A 26,587-nucleotide genomic window follows, 5' to 3' on the forward strand; every position below is an offset into this window, starting at 1 on the left:
TCAGTTAGTTGAGCATCTAACTTTGGCTCAGGTCATGATTTCATGGTTTGTGAGTTCAAGCCCCACATCAGGGTCTCTGCTGTCAGCGCAGAGTCTGCTTCAGATCCTCTGTCCCTCTCTCTCCGCCCCTCCTCCGCTTGCGCTCTCTCAAAAATTAACGGGGTGGGGAAAAAAAAAAAAAAAAAAGGAAAGCTCAGGTACCTGCCAGTAAGAACTTCAGAACTGAATGAATTCAATTAGGTTTAGATCAGTAACAGTTGGTAACCAAGTGTCTCTAGATCCTAAATGCAAGTCTGCTGTCAGTGTCAGGCTGGGAATTTCAGAATTATCTGAGAAACTTAAAAAAAAAAAAAAAAAAAAAAAAAAAAAAGGAGGAAGAGGAGGAAAGACCCCAGCCATAGAGATTCTGATCCAGCAGATGTGGGATGAGATCCAGAAGTCTGTATTTTTAAAAAGCTCCCAGGGACTTCTGATACACAGCTATACTGCAGAATATGGTTGGTACTAAAGAATCCCAAATGTATAGGGGATAATTTGTTGTTAAGGTTAATAAGGAAGAGCTACAGAATCATGAGACTATAGCACCTGGAGGACTTTTAGACTACTACGTTGAAACTCCCTTTCTTTTTCCATTCAGGAAGATTAGAATCCTGGCTAGTTCACAGACACACCAGTCATAGACAGACCCCCTGACTCTGGCATTTCTATTACATATGCTGCCCCTCTTATTCTTTAGTTAACTTAAACAGGTCTTTACCTTAAGGTAAATATATATATTTATTTGTAATTTGCCTACAGACACCAACAACTCTTTTTTACTTTACTGTACCTGTAGGAGTGAACAAAGTTGGAACTGAGTGGAAGCTTGCTGAAAGAAGAAAATGTGCATTCTTGTTTACAGGTCTCCTCACAGCCTCCCCAGGTTCCCGGGATCACACAAGACAGGGAGCACAGCTTTCAGATCTTATCACTTCTCAGAGAAGAAAACGGTTGATATATGACACATGAAAGCAGGACCAGTTTTTCAGGTTGGAGAGTTACTAAAAGAGCTACTTTTCTTGCAGTCATTGAGTCAGGTTAAAGTTTCTAGGTGACAGGAATCTGGGAAAGAGAACTGAAAAGTTGCCTCAGGGACAAACGGAGGGAAAAAATAGTCAACCTCCTGTTCAGGGTGTGAGCTCATCTCAGCTGTCACTTCACTGGTAATTCCTGCCTGCTATTTATAAACTAAGACTCAAGAGTACTAGATGACAAAATGTTCTAAGCAAAATGTAAACTAAGATGTTCTATAGGTCCAACATTTTTCCAACAGGTAAAAGTTAAAAGTTTATTTTTCTTAAGTAGACGAAAGCTGCAGACACAGGCACAAAATAATGAAATGAAAGGCATAAAGAATTTCTGAGTAAAGAAAGATGCAAAATGCTAAACTAAGCCATGATACTATAAAAAAAAAAATTTGAAAGATTAAGACAAAGAGTAAAAAAGTCTAGGAACTACAGATAAAAAATTAAAAGCAAAACCAAACAAAAAACAGACAAAAAACCAAAACCCACATAAGAGCCCACAAGTATGAACTAAGAGCAAATGTTAAATAAAATAAAGGAATTGAGCAAAAGAAGATGAAAAAAAAATCATTTCTAAAATGAGAAGCCGCTCAAGTGTCCACCGATAGACGAACGGATAATATGGTATATAAATATACAATGGAACATTATTCAGCCATAAAGAGGACAAAATTCTGATATATTCGACAACAGTTACATGAATTATCTAAAACAGGCAAATTCATAGAGACAAAGTAGATTAAAGGTGACCAGGGACTTGGAAAATGAGGCAGTGGGGAGTTATGGTTTCATGGGTACATTTCTTTTGGGAGATGACAGGGATTTGGAAACAGTGGTAATGGTTATACAACACTGTGATTGTAATTAATGCCACTGAATTATACACTTAAAAGTGGTTAAAATCGCAAATTTTATGTCATATACATTTTACCACAATAAAAAATGAAGTAGCCAAAACAGACTAAAAAGAAAAAAATCAGTATGCAACAAAACAATTTAAACCGGAAATTAAAATATTAAAATAATATGCTGAGTTACTGCAAGAGTATCACCCCCAAATATAATTTAAGGAACCTAAGGAACATAACAAGTATATGGTGGGGGAGGTATGTCAAAGTGGCAGCAGCATAAATAGTTTCATCCCAAATGAGTAGGATGTCCACATAACTTACCATCATAACCAGGACATTTTTGAGAGAACACTATTAATAATTACACAGGGACAAGAGGTGTAGATGGGGCCTGTCCCAGGCAAATTGGAATGTGTGGGAATGCTCCCTACAAGGGCTATCAGATCCTCAAGGTTGTGGTCAGGCCCATAGCTTGGGGTCTGGTGAAAGTACAATAGTCTGAGAACATCTTTCTGAAGGACCCAAGTGGTCAAAAGTCCAAGTCTTTTTTTTTTTTTTTCTTTCTTTCTTTTTGTTTGTTTACAAAGAACACACAATTACATAGAGTTATGGAAGCTTACAAGTTTGGGATTCATAAAGCAATTAGTATATTATTGGATTTTTTAAAAAGCTATTATGGTATTCTAGGCATTTCGGGAAGGTGAATTATACTTTGAAATGCACGCATAGGCATAAGATTTCCTAAGCTGAACCATTTTTCATTAACATACATCTTTATATATTACATTACAGCTCTATAAATGCGTGTTTTCACACTTATATTGAACTATACACAACTGAGTTTTAACATTATAAAAATCACACTAGAATTACTGAGAAAATTAGTAACTGATGGCCTATCCATTCTTTATTATTAAACTAAAATTTATCTTAATGACCTATAAATAGGTTAACTTAAAAAGTCCATACCTTACATGAGAAGCTCCGACTCGGGATGTTCTTTGCTAACTCTGATATCGTGGGTTTATCCTGCAGACACTTGGTTAGGTGACATTTTTTCAATTTTATTCTATTGTAATAATGATCAGCGAAGTTATAGTGATTCAAGTGCTGCTTCTGCATGCATTTCCCAAGGCGAGGAATACTATACTTCAAAGCCTGGAGAAATAATTTGCTCTTCTGCTGCATGATATCAGAGCCCCTGGTTTATGCTCCCTTTGGGGCTGTCAGCACATGATTTCACAGTAGTGGGTTCTCAGAATATCTAAGATCCGCAGTTCTTATCCCTCCCCTTCAGGGCCATCCACCCCTCAGGTTATGAATAACTGCAGACAGCTGATAACTCAGGTTAAAAATACCTGAAAACTTGTATAAGTTACAGTTTCATTCAAATGACACCTCTTGGCAGACGTGACTTAAAATGTCTCATTTGTAAAGTCAATCCTATCAGGGTCAAACTACGCAGCACTGATTCTGGTACACATGAGGCAAACTAAAAAACAATAACAAAACAAAACAAAAAACAAAAAAATAAAATAAAAATTTGCAAACACATAGACTTAATGGCATCTTCGGAACTCTTGAGGGCTTTACAAGGCAAAATGGCTTTGGTCTTACATAATTTAGAACATGTCTCCGGTGTGTATATTAGGAAAAAGCCTAATTATTTAATAAAGGTAGGGGAGTGTTGAGTGCTTGCTACGTGCCAGACACTTTTATACACTTTGTCTAATTTAAACTTCATAAGGACCTACCGATAGAGTAGCTATTGTAATGTTCATTTCACAGGTGAGCCAACTGTGGCTCTGGGCGGTTTTAGCAAAGTGCCTTGGGTCATTTGGACAGTAAGTAGCAGAGCAAAAAGTCCAATCTGGCTGGCTCCAAATGTTAGACGTAACAATGGACTTAACGTTAAAAAGGTGTTGAGCTCTTTAGTTAAAACAGAACAAAGCACATCACTTTAGGATGAACAAATATAATGTGAGGCCGCCTCTGGTTTCTGTTGAAAAGATGGTTCTTATTAAACCATCAAAGGCTCGTATTTAAGAGAGACACCTGGGTTCAGATCCTCACTCGGGCACTCACCACTTGGGCCTCAGTTTCTTCATCTGCAAAACTCAGATGATGACATCATTTACCTTATGGAGTTGTAAGAATAAAATTACAGAATTCACGTTAAGATCTCAATACAGTGCCTGGCATGTAGTGTGCACTCAATAAATGCTTGTTACTATTATTACATTAAAAAATCTAAGTTTCTTGCACACTGTTGAATGTCATCATGGGAGTCTTCCACAAAATGCCCCTCGGTATCAAAGATACACTATTGAGTCAGATTTACTACAGATTTGATCCGCTTCGACGATTCCGCCCCCCCCCCCCCCCCCCCCCCCCCGCAATCTCTGTGTCGCAGCAAAATAACGGGCGAGTGGGGATAACAGATCAGCAGCCAACACTAACCACCTCCACCTCCCCGCCCACCAAGGTCCCGTAACAGGGGCCTATAAGGCCCTAAGTCGTTATATCCATGCCAGAAGCCTCAATCCATCCATCTTTCATCCGCAGGGAGAAGACAGTATGCAAAGATAAGGATGGGGGGGGGGGACGAAGGGGTGTTCCGGGAGGACCTACTCGTTTTCCCTGTGCAACTCTCCACCCCAGGGATGAGACGGCGTGAATGAGAGAAGGTCAGGGGAGGTGGCAGCATGTGCCACGCAAAGAAGGGACGCCAAGCAAAAAGCGACCAGGGGGGCTGACGGGTGGCTGGGTGAGAGAAGGAAGGAGAGGACCCCGCCCCCGCCACGGTATGCCTTCCGTACGTACGCAAGTTGAAGGACAGTTGGCCGGGCTCTAAACACCGAAACGAAGGAGGGCAAGTCTGAGAACCAGAACCTTTCAGGAAGGAGCACAGGTGTCACCTCAGTCGCGTCCAGCCGAAGTCTGCGTTCCGCAGCCCGCAGAACGACAGCCAATCCAGAGCCGCCCAGAGCTGGTTTGCAGCACGCTGATCTACGTAACCCCAGTCAAACACCAGAGCTAAGCGGATTTCGCCATTTTTATTGTGGTCATGAATAGGTTCTCCTCCTGTTTTTTTTTTTTTTTGTTGTTGTTTTTAACTCTCAAAGTTCTAAGACTTTTGGTTCTTTGCTAGTCTTCTGTGATCTAGATGAGACAGGGGACAATGGGAAAAGAGGAGCCGGCGTCCCATTAGTTCTGCCACAGCTCCTTACCTTTTGGTCTGCCCTCACAAAAGATGGCCGCCAGCAAAATGGTGCAATGACGCGAGCCGCGCTGCCCCGGTTGCCAAGGAGACGCGAACACCGGAAATGCGGAATTCGGGGAGGGCGCGCGCGCTGGGGCGGTCGGAGCTCACAGGTCCTGACTGGGAACCAGTAGACAGGTCCTGGCAGGGGAGAGTTGTGGTCGCGACGGCGCGGGGTATACGCGGGTTTAACGGGATGGAGTCGCGAGTCGCGGATGCCGAGGCCCGCGAGGCTCAGAGTGCTGCGGCCGAGGGCCCAGCAAGCGGCGATGCCTCTCAGAGGCTTCCAGTCTCGGAGCCCTTGGGAGCTGCCCGGTGGAAGCTTCTGCGGCAAGTAAGAGAAAGCCCACTCACCTCACCTTTGCCTCTGGCCACTTCCCTCCCGGGTTCGCAGCGAGCGACCGGTAGAGTGTCTCTCCTTTTTGCAACTCTGGGAGTTCGCTCGTAGTTTTGCCGGGAGCCACGTGAGAAGCGCCCCCTTGCTTCGATTAAAGGTCCCACCAAAAGGGAAGAATTGGATTGGGTGGGGCGGGGAGGGGGCAGCCAACACTGAGTTCCTGGGAAACTCAGATGGAAGTATAAGATCTTTTTTTGGACATTTGTTTGCATCTCGGGGACTCTTCTCTGTGCTCACCAATCCAATTGGTGGGACCGCCGCTCCCCATCCTATGCTATTTTCTTTCTTGCTTCTGTTTTACTTCTTTCCCCAGGTTTCTTCTCCTTGCTTCTTATCTCCCAGCCTCAGTCTGGTTCAAGTCTGGCCCCTTCCTCGGAAATCAGCGTGGTTGACTGTGTTGGGACTGTGAAGTTGCACGCGGTGTCGGTACAACGGAGAGTGGAGGGTGTATCCAGAAGAGCTGCTTCTGTCTTTGGTGGCATGTGAAAGTTTCGTGTTGATCTTGTAGTTTGAAGTGATCAGCAAGATTCTTGGTGCCCAAGGTGGACTAGTCCCGGTGTGTTGGTTTGTTTAACGGCGGTCATTTTCTAGTACTTTAGAGTTGCTGCTGTTGGTAACTTCAGTTGTACACAGGTTTGACAAATGTCTGATTTGACATCGCCGACCCTCTTTCCAAACTGCTTGAAGTAAAATCTGTTTATTGTTTTGCACACCAGTGTTAATCCTCTGCCTGAGCTTTTCTCCTGAAAACTTGACTCGAGGACATTTTCCACTTCTGACTGTTGTATTTCGAGAAGGATTTCCCACCTACAGCCACTTGGAGATTGTTTGCAGCTGTCTCAAGTCACTTTTTCATATAATGTCATGACGGGACTCAGAGATCATTTCTTTGCTGATGCTTTGAAAGTGTATCCAAAGCATTAATGGTCTGGTTTTGTTACTAATATTACAAAATTATAGGATATTAAATGCATCATTCATAGATCATTCTCATAGGAACTTTCTACAGTGAAATAAAACAGCAGTTAAAGTTGAATTATCAAAGTAGTAAATTAGGGCATTAAATTAATCAAATCTTATTGTGATAATTTCAGTGTTTCTTAGTACGGTAAAAACTCCAGCTGACCAGCACATATGTTCATTCTGAATTGCTGTCTACATCAGATCAAGGACAAGCTTCAGCTATGGCTACCATTTGAACTCCCCACATACTTTATTTGACATTTAATGTTTTGGTACACATGTGTATTTTGCTTAGAGTCTTCTTTCTTACTCGATGAAGTTCATTTTTCACAACTACATTTTAACATCCTCTGTGAAGCCTCTCCTAACCCATCTGGGCTGAGTTAGACCCTCAACTCACTCTACCAGTGAACCCCATATCATATCATTTTATGATCATCTGATCAGAGTCCATATAACTTACCAGAATGGGAGTTCTCCCTGGGAAAAGGTGATATTTTATTGATCTCTATCCTCTGCACCTTGCACAGCGCCTGGCTAGGTGGTTTCTAGTAGATGTTAAGTGTTGTGGAAAGCCTGAAAGTAAGAACAGGCTTTAAGTGGCCCATAGTATCAAGTCCTCAATGTATTGTATCATTTAGATATTAATGACTAACAAACAACTACAACATCACAATGGCGTACAATAGTGAGCATTTATTTTGTGTATCCATGGGACACCTGGGAGTTGACTAACATAGGCTATGATCAGCAGACTTTAATCCTTGGACCAGTTGGCTGACATATTCTCAAGGTGATGGCAGAAGTATAAGAGAGTAAAGCCCAGCCACTAAAATTCATTTTAAGGTCTTGCTAACTCCTATTATCCGAGGTAAGATACTTGGCTAAGCTTAAAATCAAAGGGCTGGGAAGTATACTCCTTCCTTGGAGGGGGCAAGAAAGGAAGTGAATCCTTTTTCCATAATAAATCTAACCTACCATGTATATTAAACATTTGCAGGTGCTTAGTAAATATGTTTCAAACTAACTGACCATCCATATCTTGTATGCATCCAGAACTGGAAAACTCAGGAATCTAAGCAGTGATAGAGATATGCAGTGCGCGCGCGCTCTCTCTCTCTCTCTCTCTCTCTCTCTCTCTTATGGGACATCTTCATGACATCTGCTTATGCCAGCTTGTTTTCTTCTACACAGTTCTGTTGCTCTATTACCCCATAGGGCTCCAGTGCTATCTAATGGTCCTTCACTTTAACTGTTCAATAATTTTTTTTTTTTTGGTTTTGTAATTAACCTTTTTTAGAAAAAGCCCAGTTGACCTAGTTTGTCGTTTGATACCAGGTCACATGATAAATTGCTGACTTTTGAGCCTAGTGCTCACTTTAATCAGATGAAGACTATGGATCAATATTGATAGAGGCTTTAGATAGTATTCTGTTTTCCTCTCTGTTGGGTGTCATCACCTGATAGCAGAGATGGCTGTTGGTAACAACAGGCTTTCATCATGTACCCAACGAGTGATCCAGGAGAAATGACCTTTTTTCCCAAAACCCAAATAATGCCCTTTGAACAACTCTAATAGGCCAAGGTTGGACCCGTTGTTGTGTCTAGGAGAATGAGGCATTTTGGCTACCTGGGACGTTAGCCCACCCTGTTGCTGGGAAGATAAAATCCCCATCTTTAACACGTAGAGTGAGGGAGGGGCAATTCCTAAGAGGAAGGGATGTAGGGCAGGTGAAAAAGTGGCAGTGATCATCACACCCATACTCACAAACACCTTCAGAATGAATAATCTTGCCTACAGGTCTCATATTTGGCTGAAGAATCTGATTAATGGACTATTTCACAGCATGATTTAAATTAAAGCGCTATGCTGTATGTTTGAGACTATCAGTGCTGAAGGAGATAGCATGATTTCTGGAATGGAATTTAATATAACTTAATTTCAGGCCGAGATCCGCCCTTAACTGTTTGTGTGATGGTGAGCAACCTCTTTGGACCTCAGTTTCTCAGTTGTGAATGAGGGAACAGTAGTAGGTTTCTCTAAGACCATTTTCATCTCGGATTATTTTGGAGTGAAATTATTTACCAGTGTTAGAAATAAATTCATTTTCTATGTTCTTGTCCTGTTGTTTTATGTTTTCCTAACAAGGATTTGATTGATGTATTTTTAACACTTAAAAACAAAACATTACATATTGGGGGCACCTGGGTGGCTCAGTAGGTTAAGCATCTCACTTCCACTCAGGTCAGATCTCATGGTTTGTGGGTTTGAGCCCTGCATTGGGCTCCGTGCTGACAGCTCAGAGCCTGGAGCCTGCTTTGAATTGTGTGTCTCCCTCTCTCTCTATCCCTCCCTCACTCACGTTCTATCTCTCTCTTTCGAAAATAAGTAAACATTAAAAAAATTACATATTGGATAAATGTGCAACACTGCGTATACAAGTGAGATTATCACAGTATTCTTTAAAGTATTAAAAATGATTTTTACAATGTCAAAGACAAAATCAAAGGATAGGGACAGTATGCATAGTATGAGCCCTTTGAGAATTATTCATGGTTTTTTAGTTTTTTTTTAATGTTTATTTATCTTTGAGAAAGAGAGAGAGACAGTGTGCATGCAGGGGAGGGACAGAGAGAGGGAGACAGGATCTGAAGCAAGCTCCAGGCTCTTATCTGTCAGCACAGAGCCCAGCATGGGGCTTGAACTCACCAGTCATGAGATCATGACCTGGGCCGAAGTCTCATGCCTAACTGACTGAGGCACCCAGGCACCCCTACTCATGGTTATTTGTATATGTAGGCATTCATGTTTAACAGTGTGCTCTCTCAGAATAGTAGAATTTCAAGTGGGTTTTTACTCTTCTATACTTAAATTTCTTTTACAGTAAACATGATTCTTTTTTTTTGTTTTAACGTTTATTTATTTTTGAGACAGAGAGAGACAGAGCATGAATGGGGGAGGGTCAGAGAGAGAGGGAGACACAGAATCTGAAACAGGCTCCAGGCTCCGAGCTGTCAGCCCAGAGCCCGACGCGGGACTTGAACTCACAAACCATGAGATCATGACCCGAGCCGAAGTCGGACGCTTAGCCAACTGAGCCACCCAGGCGCCCCAACATGATTATTTTCAAATCACTTACCATCTATGCCAAAATGCATAGTTTTAATTTTAACATCTTTGAAATTGAGATACGGCTTTTAGTTGACTGCACGCTGGTTAATTGGCAGTCTATTCTATATAACAACAGAAGAAAGAAATGTTGCCATCTTGTAATCAATGATGTGTTAAATTTAATGAAGTACAGTCATGGGAAGGGAGGACTTTTTTTTTGTTTTGTTTTTCATTTTAAGGTAAAACACTAAAGACCCTTGACTACCAGAAAAACTCCACGATTGGACAAAATTATTCCCAGATCAAGATGCTTTATACAGTAGAAGACCTATTACCTGGATTGGTTAACTGAGAGAGTTAAAGAGGTGAATCATAAAAATGATACATATTCTAAAGTGAAGCTATAACCTAAGTGCTAAATACTTCTAGATATTTATGATTAGTTCTTTAGACTTTTTATGGTTGGCTTCCCACACCTAAATTGATAGTATAGATTTTGGGGCACCTGGATGGCTCAGTCGGTTAAGTGTCCGAGTTCGGCTCAGGTCATGATCTCACAGTTCGTGGGTTCAAGCCCTGCATCAGGCTCTGTGCTGACAGCTCAGAGCCTGGAGCCTGCTACATACAGATTCTGTATCGCCCTCTCTCTCTCTGCCCCATCCCTACCTGCTCTCTGTCTCTCAAGAATGAATAAATGCTAAAAAAAAATAATAATAATAAAAAATAAAAAATAAAATATAAATAAATTAATAGTAAGGTTTTAAGCAACTTTTATCAAGCAGACTTGCCTTTACCTTTCCAAAACATTCAACTTAGTTTTTTATTTTTTTTTAATTTTTTTAAGCTTATTTATTTATGAGAGAGACAGACAGCATGAGTGGGGGAGGGGCAGAGAGAGAGGGAGACACAGAATCTGAAACAGGCTCCAGGCTCTGAGCTGTCAGCACGGAGTCCGATGCGGGGCTCGAACCCACGAACCGTGAGACCATGACCCGAGCCAAAGTTGGACGCTTAACCAACTGAGCCACCCAGGCGCCCCTCAACTTAGTTTTTATGGAAGCAACAACTCGGTTTTAATTACCATTTTGTTTGTTTTTGCAAATTTAATTAATGACAGTAACAAGAACAACTGGTGTAACAAAACTTGTGAAGAAGCACCGTTAACTTGGCAAACATACGGCTCAGTAGGAAAGGGCAAGAACAGTGCTTTGGCTACTACCTTAAAGTCCACTTTGAATGTTTAATACAGGGAATGGAAAGCGTCTGTTAATCCAGAGTCAGCTAACAGAGCTGCTACTTTATAGCGTGCTCTGTTTAGGCCTTCTGGTTCCATGGTTAAAATGGCAAACAGACACCAGAGACCTTGTCTTGGAAATGCTGGTGTGGTGCACTTGTAGATTTTGCACTGAGGATTGTGGTTTGGATTTCTACTTAAAGTGAGGGACTGGTGTTTATTGGCATCATTTGACTTAATGGCAGCAGAGGCTGAGCTCTTTCGTGCTTTCTCTCTGTCTCTCTCTCTCGTTTTTTGACAGTAATTTATTGACGTAAAGGTTTATACATCATTGTATTTATAAGGGCTTTTTCACAGTGTTAAGATTAAACTGACATTTCAAGTTAGTATAGAATTTTAAAGTTCTGAGGCAACAGATGACATAGATTTTTGCATGCGCTGTGGAGCGCGCTTGAGTCTTAAGGATCCGGTACGAGGTTCGCCATTAATCCCTGCTGTTCAAACCATGTTGACATATATGTCAGTGACTGGAGGAGATTTTGTTTTTTATGTCTGACTTATTAAGATTAATAATTGGTTTCTCTGGATTCCTTAAAAATATTTAGGATTGTACTTTAGGTTAAAAAAGAGGATGTGAATGTTTTCTTGAATTTTAAAAGTATGTAGTTTATCAGTCCCAAACCAAGATATTCTCCTAATACGTTTTTTAAAAGAAATGAACTTTTGGGGCGCCTGGGTGGCTCAGTCGGTTGAGCGTCCGACTTCAGCTCAGGTCACGATCTCACGGTTTGTGAGTTCGAGCCCCGCGTCAGGCTCTGGGCTGATGGCTCAGAGCCTGGAGCCTGCTTCCGATTCTGTGTCTCCCTCTCTCTCTGCCCCTCCCCCATTCATGCTCTGTCTCTCTCTGTCTCAAAAATAAATAAACATTAAAAAAAAATTAAAAAAAAAAAGAAATGAACTTTTAATTGTGGAGTAAAGAAAAAAAAAGTTTAGAAGGCTCTAGATATAAAAGCTTTTGTTTTCAGTTTCACAGAGCTGTATTAACCAATAATCTTCCTATCAGTAAATGTAGTAACTTTTCAAAGGTTGAATAGTTTAGCTGCCTTTCCTGGAATAATGCTGAATATTTTTATATGCCCGCTTTTGTTTTTTGTTTATTAAAAAATTTTTTTTAATGTTTATTTTTGAGAGAGAGAGAGAGAGAGAGAGACAGACAGACAGAGTGTGAGCAGCAGAGGGGCAGAGAGAGAAGGAGACACAGAAACTAAAGCTGACTCCAGGCTCTGAGCTGTCAGCACAGAGTCCGACGTGGGGCTCAGACTCAAGACCTGTGAGATCATGACCTGAGCGGAAGGTCAGATGCTTAACTGATTGAGCCACCCAGGTGCCCCATCACCTGTCTTTTCTTATACGTTACTTTTATGTATGTATGTATGTATATATGTATGTATGTATTTGTTTATTTTCAAATTTTTATTTAAATTCTAATTAGTTAACATATAGTGTAATATTGGTTTCAGGAATAGAATTTAGTGATACAACTCTAAATGTAAATGTAAAAGTAAATCTAAATGATTCATCTCTTACACATAACACTCACAGAAACAGTTCCATTTTTGGAAGCTGCTTTCTCCAGTTTCTCTCTTGACCTCATGGTCCTTGGTCAGACCCCAAGTTTTATTTATAAGGTTTTTAACCTTCTTCTTCTGAACTTAGTTCTGAGATGCTTTCTAACCCCTCAGATTTTCTATTGTCATATAATTACTTTTTCTCAAGTTATTTAGTGCTGAAATTACTGAATCTGGTGAGTGGAATAAGGAAAATATCTTACTGTTTTGAAGTCACTTTAAGCATTATTGTGGAACTAAGGAATATTTAAGCAATTTGTTGGCACAGTGGAAAGAGCATTGACATTGGACACATGTGGTTCCAATCCTAGTTCCAGCACTTAGCGTGTGCTCTTTGTTGATCTCCCGTATCAAGTGTTTACTCTTCATGGAATGTACTTTTGTGTCACCGTTATTTCTATCTTTGTTTTTTATCCCTGCCCTTATTTCCTTATTTTTAATTCCCCTCATGCATCTTTAATGAATGGCATCCTGTGGTATTGTATTTTTCTAAGCCACTTCAAGTCCTTTTGGTAACAGTTGTGACATAAATTGTTGTCCTAGAAGTTGTGGGAATTGGGCACCTTTTATTAAAAGGATATTTTTATGAAAAAGATCTCACAACTGTGAGATCATGACCTGAGCCAAAATCAAGAGTTGGGCGCTTAACTGACTGAGCCTATTTATTTCTGTTTTGTATTTTCTTGCTTCATTCTTTTGGGGGCTCCCTAACTCTCAAAAGAGAACTATTATCCCTTTGGGGCCCCAGAATTAAGCACCCTTCTGGTTTCAGACCGTCTTGATTGAATTAGTAAGTCTTTACCATAGGGTGATTTCTGCAGTAATTGACCATTTTGTTGGGAGATCCCAGATGTCAGTATCTACAGGTCTTTTCTCTTGGCCCATAGCCCCCAAAAGGAATCTTGCAATCTCTTCTCTGGCTGATATAAGACTGACTGCCTGTGATCTAGAAGGTAAGTGAGGGAAAGGGATGTTCATCAGAATGAAGAGCATCTTACACCATTCTAAGCTCCGCTTGATGTTTACGACCATAATTTTATGATACCCTTTCTCTAGAAATTTAGAGAATTCAGAGTGCCACTGTGGGAGAGAAAGGTAGTTGCCTGGCATTGCTGATGGAATCAGGGGATCTAGTACTTCTTTTTTTTTTTTTTTTTTTTTTTTCAACGTTTTTTATTTATTTTTGGGACAGAGAGAGACAGAGCATGAACGGGGGAGGGGCAGAGAGAGAGAGGGAGACACAGAATCGGAAACAGGCTCCAGGCTCCGAGCCATCAGCCCAGAGCCTGACGCGGGGCTCGAACTCACGGACCGCGAGATCGTGACCTGGCTGAAGTCGGACGCTTAACCGACTGCGCCACCCAGGCGCCCCAGATCTAGTACTTCTTAAAAATATTTTCAATCACTGTTTCTGTGTTTAGTCTTACTTCTCTATCCTCATTGCCATTAGTGCCCCCAGTGACCGAGTCTTTCCTGAGTGTGTGGTAGAACTTTGCTGTTTCTTGGCTTTCCCTTTGTCAGCACTTAGATTTTGGCAGCCTGTCGAATAAGTTACCATTCATCATGTCTCCTCCAGGTCTCTTTGTCCTTTTGTATTTTTGCTATTTTTACTCTTTAACTGGTATTCTGGGGAGTTTTGAAAGGGATAGGATATAACTGTGTGTGTGTTCGGTCTGCTTTGTTTAACCAGAAGTTAGTTAACTATGTACTGAGTACCTGTTCTAAGCCAGACGTTTTCCAGATAGCGTATATTATTTTAATTAATTTTCACACGAGTCTTGTAGTCAGTCTACAGTTACCGTATATCAGGCATTGTATTAGAAGCTGCAAAGTAAGCATTACTATTCCTGTCTTACAGGGGAAAAGACTGAGCTCAAAGGATAATAAATGTGCTTGCACTCAACTATTGAGGGAGAGGCTCTCCTACTGCAAAACCCTTGCTCATTTTCTGAGTGACATTACTTTTAGAGTATTGGTTAGTAAGGTTCCTACATAGTTATGTTCAGTGTATTTTAGTTCTGGAGTAAACAAATACTTCAGGTAAATTAAATGGGTTTTAGACTTTCATTGTGTTTAGTTGCATACATTTTTTACCTGATGGGTCCAGCAGTCCATGCATTTTTTTACCCCTTCAGATACTTGATATTTTGACATGAACTTATTTGGTATAACATGTATCCTTGATTAAAGAACTCATTGATTTAGAGGAATTAGACAATGTCTTGACTTTGAGCATTTTTCTTCACCCCAGATAATGCAATCTGGATTTTATTTAATTAGGTACCTAGGAGCTTTGAAGGTAATATTCTAAAAATGGTAGTTGATAAGATTATACCTCGATGGGAGATTCAAGTATCCTGTCAGCTCACAAAGCTGCAAGCATTATTGGTGGCATTAAAATAACTGAATCTTCAGGGACACCTGGGTGGCTCAGTGGGTTGAGTGTCTGACTTTGGCTCAGGTCATGATCTCATGGTTTGTGGGTTTGAGCCCCGCGTCTGGCTTTGTGCTGACAGCTTACAGCCCGGAGCCTGGTTTGGATTCTGCCTCCTCTCTCTCTGCTCTTTCCTTGCTTGTGCTTGTCTCTTTGTCTCTCCCTCTCTCTCAAAATAAACATTAAAAAAATTGTTTTTAAGTAACTGAATCTTCAAACTAAAAAGAAATGTCAAAAGTAATTGGACTTGATTTCCCATTGTAATTACCTTTGCTGAATATAGATTATATAAAGAAGTGTTGTTTTTACCCTAAATGTATTGCCTGTTACTTCCATTGGGTATCAGCTTGTTCATATTGTAGATCATGGGATTTATTTAAACTGTAAAAGCCCCTTCTAATATTATACCTGTGGCAACTTGATTTTTTGCCTTAGTGCTTTGTGGTGCTGTAATCTTGACATCAGACATGTGGTGCTGTAATCTTGACAACATAATTAATATAAAAAGGTGTTTGAGGGGTGCCTGGGTGGCTCAGTCAGTTAAGCATCCGACTTCGGCTCAGGTCATGATCTCACGGTCCGTGAGTTCGAGCCCCGCGTCGGGCTCTGTGCTGACAGCTCAGAGCCTGGAGCCTGCTTCGGATTCTGTGTCTCCCTCTCTCTCTGCCCCTCCCCCGTTCATGCTCTGTCTCTCTCTGTCTCAAAAATAAATAAACATTAAAAAAAAAAAAGGTGTTTGCTTTTTGGACATTAGATGGACAAAATCTACGACAATTTATATCTACATTTTACATTTTTAAAAGTTTAATTACTTTGTTTTTGTCTTAAGAGTTAGCTCTGTTGGGTGGTTTTTCTTCCTGATAACCATGGTTGACATAGTAATAAGGCCCTGTTTTTGGTAAAGACTTTTAAATAATTCATTCTTTAAAAAAAAAAAGAAACCTTCAACCAAATCAAAGAGAGACAACATTTTCTGATCCTCCATTAAAAAACCCAACCTTCTAAATCTTATACATAGTGTATAAATTTTAAACAGATTTCCCTCAAGATTTTATCTTGGTAAAAGATAAAACTGCACCTGGGTGGCTCAGTTGGTTAAGCGTCTGACTCTTGATCTCAGCTCAGGTCTTGATCTCAGGGTCTTGACCTCAGGGTTGTGAGTTCAAGCCCTGCATTGGGCTCGGCGCTGGGCGTGAAGCCTACTTAAAAAAATAAATTAATTAAAATTTAAAAAAAAAGTAAAGATATGTTCATACTGATGTGTTCTCTGGCTTGGTGCTGACTTTGGTTTGCTCTTTTGCATATAAGAATTATGGCATCATTAGAGTCAGAGTTCCTCTTTAGGTAAGAGAAACAACTCTAGCTGTCTTTAGCAGGAAGTGATTTAATATAGTGGATTAAGTACTTACTCTTTGGACGTACCAGAGGAGCAGGCCAAGAATGAGCCCCAGAACAACACAAAGTCCCAGAACAATGCAAAGCTGACCTGCCAACAGAAATGTCACCTCTACCAAAATGAAGAATCTGATCTGTCTCCAGCATTACACTATTTTATCTATTGTCTCTGGTGATGAGGAAGCTGCTGCCAGAACTACAGACTCTGGAGGCACATTTTGCCTACTAGATCTCTCCCAGCAGTGGTGATGCCCCTTGTGCCTCCTCTCACTTCCCGTTAAATTAGGGAGGGAATACTGGACCTCTGCTGAAGATGCTACAGAAGAGCCAAAAGTCTTTACAACTGTTCTACCAGTGAAAATCACAGAAATGTAATTACCACGTCTATTCCTCTTTCAGAGCACACGTTAGTGCATCTGATTAGCTAACAAAATCACATCTGAAACTTTGGTTGGTAGGGACTCTGGGAAACGTGGCTTCTAGCTTTCTAGCTTTATAATATCGGTAGGTATCTCAGAAGGAAGTTGGAATGGATGATTGATGTCTACCATATTCTCCACAAGCAGAAATGTTAAGAGTTTAGGCTCTGTAGTCGGTCTGGATTTGCTTTTTCCTAGCTTTCTGACTTTGAGCAAATTAACATCCCCTTGTTTCCTGTCTCATATAACAAGTATCTACCCCATAGGGTTACTTGAAGATTTAGTGAAGAGTGTGGTAAGATAAGCATTGATTCTTTTTTTTTTTTTAAATATGAAATTTATTGTCAAATTGGTTTCCATACAACACCCAGTGCTCATCCCAACAGGTGCCCTCCTCAATGCTTATCACCCACTTTCCCCTCCCTCCCACCCCCCATCAACCCTCAGTTTGTTCTCAGTTTTTTTTTAAATTTTTTTTAACGTTTATTTATTTTTGAGACAGAGAGAGACAGAGCATGAACGGGGGAGGGTCAGAGAGAGGGAGACACAGAATCTGAAGCAGGCTCCAGGCTCTGAGCTGTCAGCACAGAGTCTGATGTGGGGTTCGAACTCACGGACCGCGAGATCATGACCTGAGCCGAAGTCGGCCGCTTAACCTACTGAGCCACCCAGGCGCCCCAAGTTTTTAAGAGTCTTCTATGGTTTGGCTCCCTCCCTCTCTAACTTTTATTTTTTTCCCTTCCCCTTCCCCATGGTCTTCTGTTAAGTTTCTCAGGATCCACATAAGAGTGAAAACATATTGTATCTTTCTCTGTATAGCTTATTTCACTTAGCATAACGCTCTCCAGTTCCATCCACGTTTCTACAAAAGGCCATATTTCAGATAAGCATTGATTCTTACTTAGACATTGGGTTGTCTTAGACCAGATTTGCTGGTGAGCAATCTGGGCCTGGAGTTTTCTTTGGTAGGACTTTTATTTATGCATCACATTTTAAAAAATAGTTTAGGACCGTTCAGGCTTTTTACTTCTTCTTGTGTCAGTTTTAGTAGTTGTATTCTTCTAGGACTTTGTCTATTCATCTAAATTTTTAGTTTTTTTTAATGCCTGCTGGATCTATAGTGATCTCTCTATGTCACATTGATATTTATATTTTCTCTCTTTTTTCTTATTAGTGTCATCAAGGATTTGTCAGTTTTATTAATCTCTTCAAAGAACTGGCATTTGGTGTTTTAATCTTTCTATCTATATTTTTGTCTTCTACTTTATTACTTTTGACTAGGGAACTTAACTTGCTTCTTTTTGTAATTTTTGCAGTGGATTTACTGATTTAGCTTACTGATTTTTAGCTTTTCCACAAATTTTCCTCTTAGCGTGAATTTATCCGCATTTCATGTGGTTTGAAATGTATTAGTCTGTTCAAAATACTTTCGAATTTCCATTGAGTTTTCTTTTTCTTTTTCTTTTTTTTGGTTCATAAGATATTTAGAAACCAGTTTTTCAATTTTATTTAGAAAGCAATTTATATTGCTTTCTTTCCAAATATATTTGATGTTTTAGGTATCTTTTTAGTTATTTTCCACTTGTTTATGACTATTAGGATGTTTTATATCTTTTTTTAATGTTTATTTTTTGAGGGAGAGAGAGACAGTGTGTGCATGAGCAGGGGGAGGGACAGAGAGAGAGGGAGACACAGAATCTGAAGCAGGCTCCAGGCTTGGAGCTGTCAGCACAGAGCCCAATGAGGGGCTTGAGGCCACCACCTGTGAGATCATGACTTGAGCTGAAGTCGGATGCTCAACCGACTGAGCCTCCCAGGCACCCCTGGATGTTTTATATCTTTAAAAAAGCTTTCTATTATGGGAAATTTCAAACATATACAAAACTGGAGATAACAGGATAATCCTCACTCAGATATCCATAAACTTCAACAATTTTTTGAAAAGTTTATTTATTTTGAGAGAGAGAGAGAGAGAAACAGAGCACATGAACAGGGGAGGGGCAGAGAGAAAGAGAATCCTAAGCAAGCTCTGCACTGTCAGCACAGAACCCCATGTGGGGCTCAATCTCACAAACTGAAATCATGACCTGAACCAAAATCAAGAGTCTGACGCTCAACTGTCTGAGCTACCCAGGTGCCCCAACTTCAACAATTTTTAACTCCTGACCAACCGTATTTTATATCTCTTTTCTTTATACCCCAACCTCAGATTATTTTGAAATGAATCTTGGGGTACCTGGGTGGCTCAGTTGATTGAGTGCCCGACTTTGGCTCAGGTCATGACCTCACCGTTTGTGGGTTCAAGCCCTGTGTCGTGGGTTCAAGCCCTGTGTCTGGCTCTGTGCTGACAACTCACAGATCCTGGAGCCTGTTTGGATTCTGTGTCTCCCTCTCTCTGTCCCTGCCCCAGTCGCACTCTTGTCTGTCTCTCTCTCTCTCTCAAAAATAAACGTCAAAAAACTTTAAAAAAAAATTTCTGAAATGAATCTCAGATATATCATTTTTTTCTATAGATATTTCAGTATGTACCTATACAAGATGACATTAAAAAAATAACTAAAACATGGGGTGCCTAGGTGGCTTAGTTGGTTAGGCATCCGACTTTTAGGTGATGCATCCGACGTTTAGGTCATGATCTCATGATTCGTGAGTTCGAGCCCCTCCTCGGGCTCTGTACTGACAGCTTGGAGCCTGGAGCCTGCTTTGGATTCTGTGTCTCCCTCTGCCCCTCTCCTGGTAGCACTCTGTCTCTCTCTCTCTCTCTCTCAAAATAAACATTAAGAAAAATTTTTTAAATAACTAAAATACCATACCACACCCAGAATAATTTCTTGATGTCATGAAATAAATAGCTGGTCAGTTTCCAGATTTTCCCCATTGTCTCTAGATTTTGTTTACAATTTGATTATTTTGAAGCATGATTCAAATAAGATCTAAACTTTTTTATTATTTGATAAGTTTTACAAGTCTTTTTTTCTTATAAAGTTTTTATTTTAAAAATTTTTTAAATTTTTGTTTTTTAATCTTTATTTATTTTTGAGAGAGAGAGACAGTGAGCGAGCATGAGCGGGGAAGGGGCAGAGGGAGCCAGAGACCCAGAATCTGAAGCAGCCTCCGGGCTCTGAGTTGTCAGCACAGAGCCCGATGCGGGGCCTGAACTCACGAGCTGTGAGATCATGACCTGAGTTGAAGTCAGATACTTAACTGATGGAGCCACCCAGGTGCCCCATAAAATTTTTATTTAAGTAATCTCTACACCCAGCGTCAGGCTTGAACTCATGACCCGGCGATCAAGAGTTGCACATTCTTCTGACTGAGCCAGCTGGGTGCCCCATTTTATAAGTATTTTTAATCTAAATGTTTCTTCTGCAGATATGTCTTTCAACTCTTGCCATTTATTTATTGAAGAAACTGAGTTTCTTGTCTCTTAGGAGTTCTCCATAATTTGAACTTTGCTCATTGTACTTGATGATGATGTTTAATGTGTTCCTGTATTCCTAGTTCCTGTAAGTTCCTATTTCGTAGGTCTAGAGGCTTGATCAGATTCAGATTTAGCGTTTTTTGTTTGGTTTGGTTTGGTTGGTCAAATGATGGTAGAGTGTGCTTTCATCAGTAATCATAGTCGTGTCTGGTTATTTTTCTTCTTGATGATGATTTTCTAGGTTCATGAATTCATGGAGAGGTTGAAAAATGGTGATATTCTAATTGCATCATTCCTTCTTCATTTATTCCCTGGGATACTGCTATAAGGAGAAATTTCCCCTTCTACTTGAATATTCTCAGTTACAGTTCATATAGGAAAGACAGACAGATACTTGATTCTTTCTCTTTATTTACTAGTTTTCAAAATAAGTTCATTCTCTAGCATCCTTTAGTGATCATTTTTTTTTAAGAAAATACCCCAATGAGCTTGTATGTTTTGATTCTATTACATTTATTACCTTTGTTAATGCTCATACTGTTCCATCTTTAGCCAATGGACCCTATTCAAATAGGCTCTGGAGCCTTTTTGATATAACCCTTAATTTTTTATGGCTTTCTTTTTTTCTTATATGCAGGATATTCCAGGTTCATTTGTACAATTCGTGCTGTTTCTCCAAGGGACCTTACTTTGTTTTAGTAGAAAATGGTATTTAGAGACAGCAATGTGGGCATTAAATGTGCTCATTGCTTCTAGTTTGGTCACTGTTTCTAGAACTTTTTTGTTTTTAATTAATTTGAGAATGAGAAAGAGAGTACGCATGCAGGAGAGGGGCAAAGAGGGAGAGAGAATCCCAAGCAGGCTCCATGCGGTCAGCACAGAGCCTAACATGGGGCTCGAACTTATGGACCATGAAATCATGATCTGAGCTGAGATCAAGAGTCAGATGCTTAACCAACTGAGCCACCCAGGGGCCCCTGTTTTAGAACTTTTAAGAGGTCTGATATAAGAAACATATACATTTTAAAAAATGTTTTAATAAATACATCATTTGTTTCTATTATATTTTATTCAGATTCAGAGCTATAGGGTTTTTGCTTAACATCATTAAGCTTACAGCTATATTTGGTTTCTCCCATAGTTAAAAACCCACATTTAAATGTCCCCAACAAAATTACTCATTTGATTTATCTTAAAACAGACACACATACACACACACACATGAGACAGGCTTGGAATAACATACCTGCCTCTGCCTAGGTAGCTTTGAAAATCAACTTTTACCCCCTAACTCTACAGGCTGCAAAAGGTGCTGCTTATCGTCTTAACTCTTTCTTTTGGAATTGGACCTGTGTTCCCCTCAAGGAAAGTGATTGCAAAAGCCAGGCTCACCTCTCTAGATTTATTCCCTTTCTGAGTTCTGAGACTGGTAAATCTTCACTATCTTCTTTGTTCTCTGATACTATCAAATAATGTTTTAAGATATTTTGCCCATCTTCTCTAGTCGTCTCCAGTAAGAGTTTGGTCTCCATTATCTAATCTGCCATTATTGGAAATGAAACTCCCCTTCCCACTTAAACTTTGAACACTTGTGTTTATATAATATCACAATATTTGGTTTTATTTCAAAGGTTCTGAAGCAAAAACACCTGGATGACTGTCTGCGACACGTATCTGTGAGAAGATTCGAATCATTTAATCTGTTTTCAGTAACAGAAGCCCAAAAAAGGACAACTGAAGAGGACGTTGGTGCATGGATCCAATATACAAGTGTCTTCTATCCTGAGTACAGCATTTCTTTAAGGTGAACATCATTCTGGTTAAGATATTTTTAAAAGTATTTTTCTCTTGTAGAAGAAAAGCAGTCTAATAAGAATCTCATTATGCATTCTGTTGAGTTTGCAGGTAATCTTGATCAGAACTTCGGTTTTGCAGCATTGTATTAGGAAATCCTGCTGCTTTAACTGGGTTTTGTTGTATCCTCAGAACTGAGGGAAAAAAGTCTCAGGAATGTAGTGGCATTTGAGGATAAAGTGGCTTGCAAATCAAAAGGTTCATTTAACCATTCTCTCATAGCATTTGATTATGACAGAAAGCCAAGTTCTTTTTGAAGCTGAAAGTGGAAACAGAATTTTCTAAACTACTCTTCAAGGAGTAGTTATCTGAAAAATCAAGCTTTGGTATTTTTCCCATTCATATTTTGTCGCTTTCAGAATGGAATCTTAAGAATAGGAGGAGAAAATCCAGCTGAAAACACGGAGACTGTGAGAAGCACACAGACTGTTCTGGCTTTAAAAATCGTTTTAAAAGAGACAGAAGAGTTGCACACTGAAGTAACAAGATACCATTTTTACCGAATTAATTTTCTCTCACAGTTACAGTCTAGCGTGTTGCAATATTACTGTAGGTGTTTGATTTTATAAAATCTGCCTTTTTTGACAAGATTTCACATCTTGAAAGGGAGGGAGGAGCACATTTACAGTAACTGTAAGAAGAGCAAAAAACATTTTAAGTGGAATGTGACTGAATAAGGTTTAGGTGAGGAGAGGAATAATTTTCAGAAAAAAAGTTTTCACAAAGGGTGTCTATTTATAGTATATGTTTCTCGAACCATTTTAGTTTAAAATATCTAAGCTTTAAAAGACATTATAATAGCTGAAAATTTGGGATCTGGATAAAAATTGACGAGGGTGGGCAGGGAAGAACCATTAGGATCTGGTTTCACAATACTGCTTTGTTGCAAACTCCAAAAAGAAGATAAAAACCTAGGGATTTGTGAGCTTGCCTGGATATTCATTATGAGATTCTAATTAGAATACCTCAACTGCCTCGTCTTCAGATGGAGATAATTAGTTTAGTTCCTGTTCCGAAAGGGAAGGAAAATGCATGAAATGTTTACCATGTGCCAGGTGCCAAGCTAGGTGCTTTGTCGTATTCTAATTCTTGTAATCCTTCCGGTAACTCTGCAAAGTAGCAATGAAGATGATTACACAATTGGAAGATAGCATCTATAAGGAAATTAAAGAGAAGGAAGAACGGAGTGATCCCATAGGGGTCTTCAGGTATAAAGTTCTAAAACTTAACTTCTCCATCTGCTGGTAGACCAGATGCAGTAAGTGTAGTATGTACCATGAACGATTTCCTGACATCTTCCAAGTCCTGGTAAGGGTTAGCTAGAGAGAATGGGAAATCTTCCGGTTCGTGCGAGTTTTCAAAATAGGGCATGGTTCTCCACCTGCTGGAGATGACCTTGGTGTGGCAGGAACCCAGGCTCCAATGTAAACTGAGACTCCTTTCCAGTGGCATGGTTCCTTGTGATATATCCATTTTTAAAATAAATAAAATAGGGGTGCCTGGGTGGCTCAGTCGGTTGAGCGTCCGACTTCGGCTCAGGTCATGATCTCACGGTCCGTGAGTTCGAGCCCCGCATCGGGCTCTGTGCTGACAGCTCAGAGCCTGGAGCCTGTTTCCGATTCTGTGTCTCCCTCTCTTTCTGACCCTCCCTCATTCATGCTCTGTCTCTCTCTGTCTCAAAAGACTAAATAAATATTTAAAAAATAATAATAATAAAAATAAAATAAAATAAAATAAATAAATAAATGCAAGTCTGTCTATGTAAATTCGACATTGAATCCTAATTTATGGAGAGAAGACAGGTGACCGAGGTAGAACATTGGCTGCGATGGCTACCAAGATTTTTTTCTCTTTTTTTCACACTAGTTCTTTTCTCTCCACATTAGTAATACAAAGGTAACAATAGCGTGCACATATTCTAGAGCTGAACACAATCTTAGAATAATTTTTAAAAGATCACAACCACATTAATGATGGCTGACTGCTGAGTGACTACTATGTCACAAGCACTGTCGTGAGTGGTTTACATGTATTAGCTTATTTAATCCACGCAACACCTTTTGAGGTAAGTACTGTTATTATCCTCATTTTACAGATGAGGAAAGTGAAACCCAGAGAGGTTAAATGACTTGATTGAGGTCACACTGCCAGTGATCGCGCCTGTATTCAAACCCCAGTGGTCTGGTTCCACAGCCTGTACTTTTAAAAACTTTTATTTCGAAGTAATTACAGACATTCAGGAAGTTGCAAAAATAGTACAAGGAGTTCACATACCCTTCATCTAGCTATCTCCATTGGTAACATTTTATGTAATGACAGCTACAGTCTGCACTTTTAACTTCTGCACATGCTGCCTCTCGTGAGGCAATCATGTATCCACTTATTCATTTTACAGCTGAAGGGATTGAGGCCCAGATAAACTAATTTCCTCATTGATTATTCTGAGCGTTCTATTTCTTACTCTATAATTCTGTTACCATATAGAAAATCACTGAAATTACTGCAGTTGCTTAGGGAGGGGAGGATTTCTGCCAAGAATAGTTTATTCCATTCCATTGTCCACTTTGTTCATGTTGATTTCTCTTACCACTTCTTGTTTTCTGTTAGTTGCCCAACATGGATGGATCCCCGTTTTTGTTCCTTTAACATCTTGTATCCGCTGTTTTCTCAACCTGCTTCCGTTACATTTCTTTAGCTACCTTTATTGTCTTCAGTATTGTTTGAATTGTGAGCATTCTAGAGTTTAAAAACAAATTACTTGCAGTAGCTAAAAGTAGTGGTTTAGAAGGTAGTTTTGGAATGACGTACCATTGCTTTCATGTACATTTTTTAAAGTTTGTTAAATCAACACAATGGAATGATTTACAAGAAGTGATGAATTATTTTATTTTATTTTTTTAATGTTTTTTTTTAAATTTATTTTTGAAGGAGAGAGAGACAGAACATGAGCGGGGGAAGAGCAGAAACAGAGGGAGACACAGAATTCGAAGCAGCCTTCAGGCTCTGAGCTGTCAGCACAGAGCCCGATGCGGGGCTCAAACTCCCATGTTTCCCTCCTTTTCAAATAATAATCTGCCCCAGTGACTTGTTCCTTAGTCTACTTACTCCATAGGCCATTCTTGGGAGAAACTCAAAAATCCTCAATTATAGGTTAGCTTAAAGTGCTTGATGAAAAAATGGGTTGGCTTTTAGAAGAGACTGACTATGGGGGCGCCTGGGTGGCTTAGTCAGTTGAGCGTCCGACTTCAGCTCAGGTCATGATCTCGCGGTCTGTGAGTTCGAGCCCCGAGTCCGGCTCTGGGCTGATGGCTCAGAGCCTGGAGCCTGCTTCCGATTCTGTGTCTCCCTCTCTTTATGCCCCTCCCCCGTTCATGCTTTGTCTCTCTCTGTCTCAAAAATAAATAAACGTTAAAAAAAAAAAAATTAAAAAAAAAAAAAAAGAAGAGACTGACTATGGGTAATTTTCCCCCCAGCTCTATTGAGAGATAATTGATATATAACAGTATGTAAATTTAAGGTGTACAATGTGTCGATTTGATACACTTATATATTGTCAAATGATGATCACCATAGCATTAGCTAATACCACTGTCATGTCACATAGCTACTATTTCTTTTTTGTGATGAGAACATTTACAATGGCTATTGGTGTTAAGGGTTTGGGAAAGAAGTTAAAGCTTTGGAGTTTAGGAGAAAGATAGAGTGAACTTTTTATACCTTGATATGTTGGCAAAAAAAAAATGTCATTTTTCAGTAACATCAATTGCTAGTGTAATGCTAAGATTGAAGTTTTGGGGTCCCTTCCTTATAAGTATTTTTATCTAACCACATTGTCCAGGAAGGACCTAGGTAAACTGTTGAAAGATTAGGGTTAGACAAGACGTTATACAGTTGACACATTAATAAAGTAGATGACTCTGTTAAGAAAAAGCTGTCCATGAAGTTGGGACAAGTGATAGGGAACTTGAAATAATCGAACTGAATCTTTACCTCATTACGTTCATGAGAGTTTTCCTAGAGTTAGCACTAATTCTTACGCTGTTGAAAACAGTGATTGCTGACATTATTCTTTCATGAGATGCCTTCTTTTAGGATGTCTAGACTTCATAGATAAGCGATTTTCATTTTTGTAAGTTATTTAGAGGGATAGAGTTAGTTTTACACTTTCCCTACTTCTTACCCCATTTTATTTTATTTTATTTTTTAAATGTTTATTTTTGAGGGGGTGGGAAAGGGCAGAGAGAGACACACACAGAGTCCGAAGCAGGCTCCAGGCTCTGAGCTGTCAGCACAGAGCCAACGTGGGGCTCAAACCACAAACCGCGAGATCGTGACCTGAGCTGAAGTCAGACACTTAACCGACTAAGCCATCCAAGCACTTCCTACCCCATTTAAAAATGTCATAGGCTACACTCTGTTTTTTTTGGCTTCCATAGGTAACATTTTTAAGACTAGACAAGTTCTGCTTCCGTGATAATTTTGCCAAATCACACTTTTATTTTGAATAATGCTTTTTAATTTTTAAACATGAATTTCACTTCAATTATCCCAGT

At 39.8% G+C, this 26,587-nt stretch overlaps 2 protein-coding genes across 10 annotated transcripts in view; one reads left to right on the forward strand and one right to left on the reverse strand.

Moving 5' to 3' along the window:
• The window catches only part of PREPL (prolyl endopeptidase like), a 58,501-nt gene extending 53,605 nt beyond the window's left edge, over window positions 1-4,896 (reverse strand). For 2 of the 4 annotated variants that reach the window (XM_019466838.2, XM_019466776.2), the window contains exons 1-2: window positions 4,739-4,896; window positions 2,885-3,407 (exon numbers count right to left, since the gene is read on the reverse strand). In XM_019466838.2, coding sequence (XP_019322383.2) covers window positions 2,885-3,103 — 219 coding nt within the window. In that variant the 5' untranslated portion in view covers window positions 3,104-3,407; window positions 4,739-4,896. The remainder of the gene's footprint in view (window positions 1-2,884; window positions 3,408-4,738) is intronic. The other 2 variants (XM_019467060.2, XM_019466982.2) reach the window with 2 other exon arrangements.
• Window positions 4,897-5,257: 361 nt separating this feature from the next.
• Window positions 5,258-26,587, forward strand: part of CAMKMT (calmodulin-lysine N-methyltransferase) — a 404,462-nt gene continuing 383,132 nt past the window's right edge. For 2 of the 6 annotated variants that reach the window (XM_019467311.2, XM_019467614.2), the window contains exons 1-2: window positions 5,264-5,511; window positions 21,812-21,984. In XM_019467311.2, the coding sequence (XP_019322856.2) occupies window positions 5,374-5,511; window positions 21,812-21,984 (311 nt within the window). In that variant the 5' untranslated portion in view covers window positions 5,264-5,373. Of the gene's footprint in view, window positions 5,512-21,811; window positions 21,985-26,587 lie in introns of all 6 variants that reach the window. The other 4 variants (XM_019467368.2, XM_019467540.2, XM_053890651.1 and 1 more) reach the window with 4 other exon arrangements.

The sequence above is a fragment of the Panthera pardus genome, unplaced genomic scaffold (assembly GCF_024362965.1).
Source record: "Panthera pardus isolate Hobbes unplaced genomic scaffold, ASM2436296v1 HiC_scaffold_25, whole genome shotgun sequence".
Taxonomy (NCBI): domain Eukaryota; kingdom Metazoa; phylum Chordata; class Mammalia; order Carnivora; family Felidae; genus Panthera; species Panthera pardus.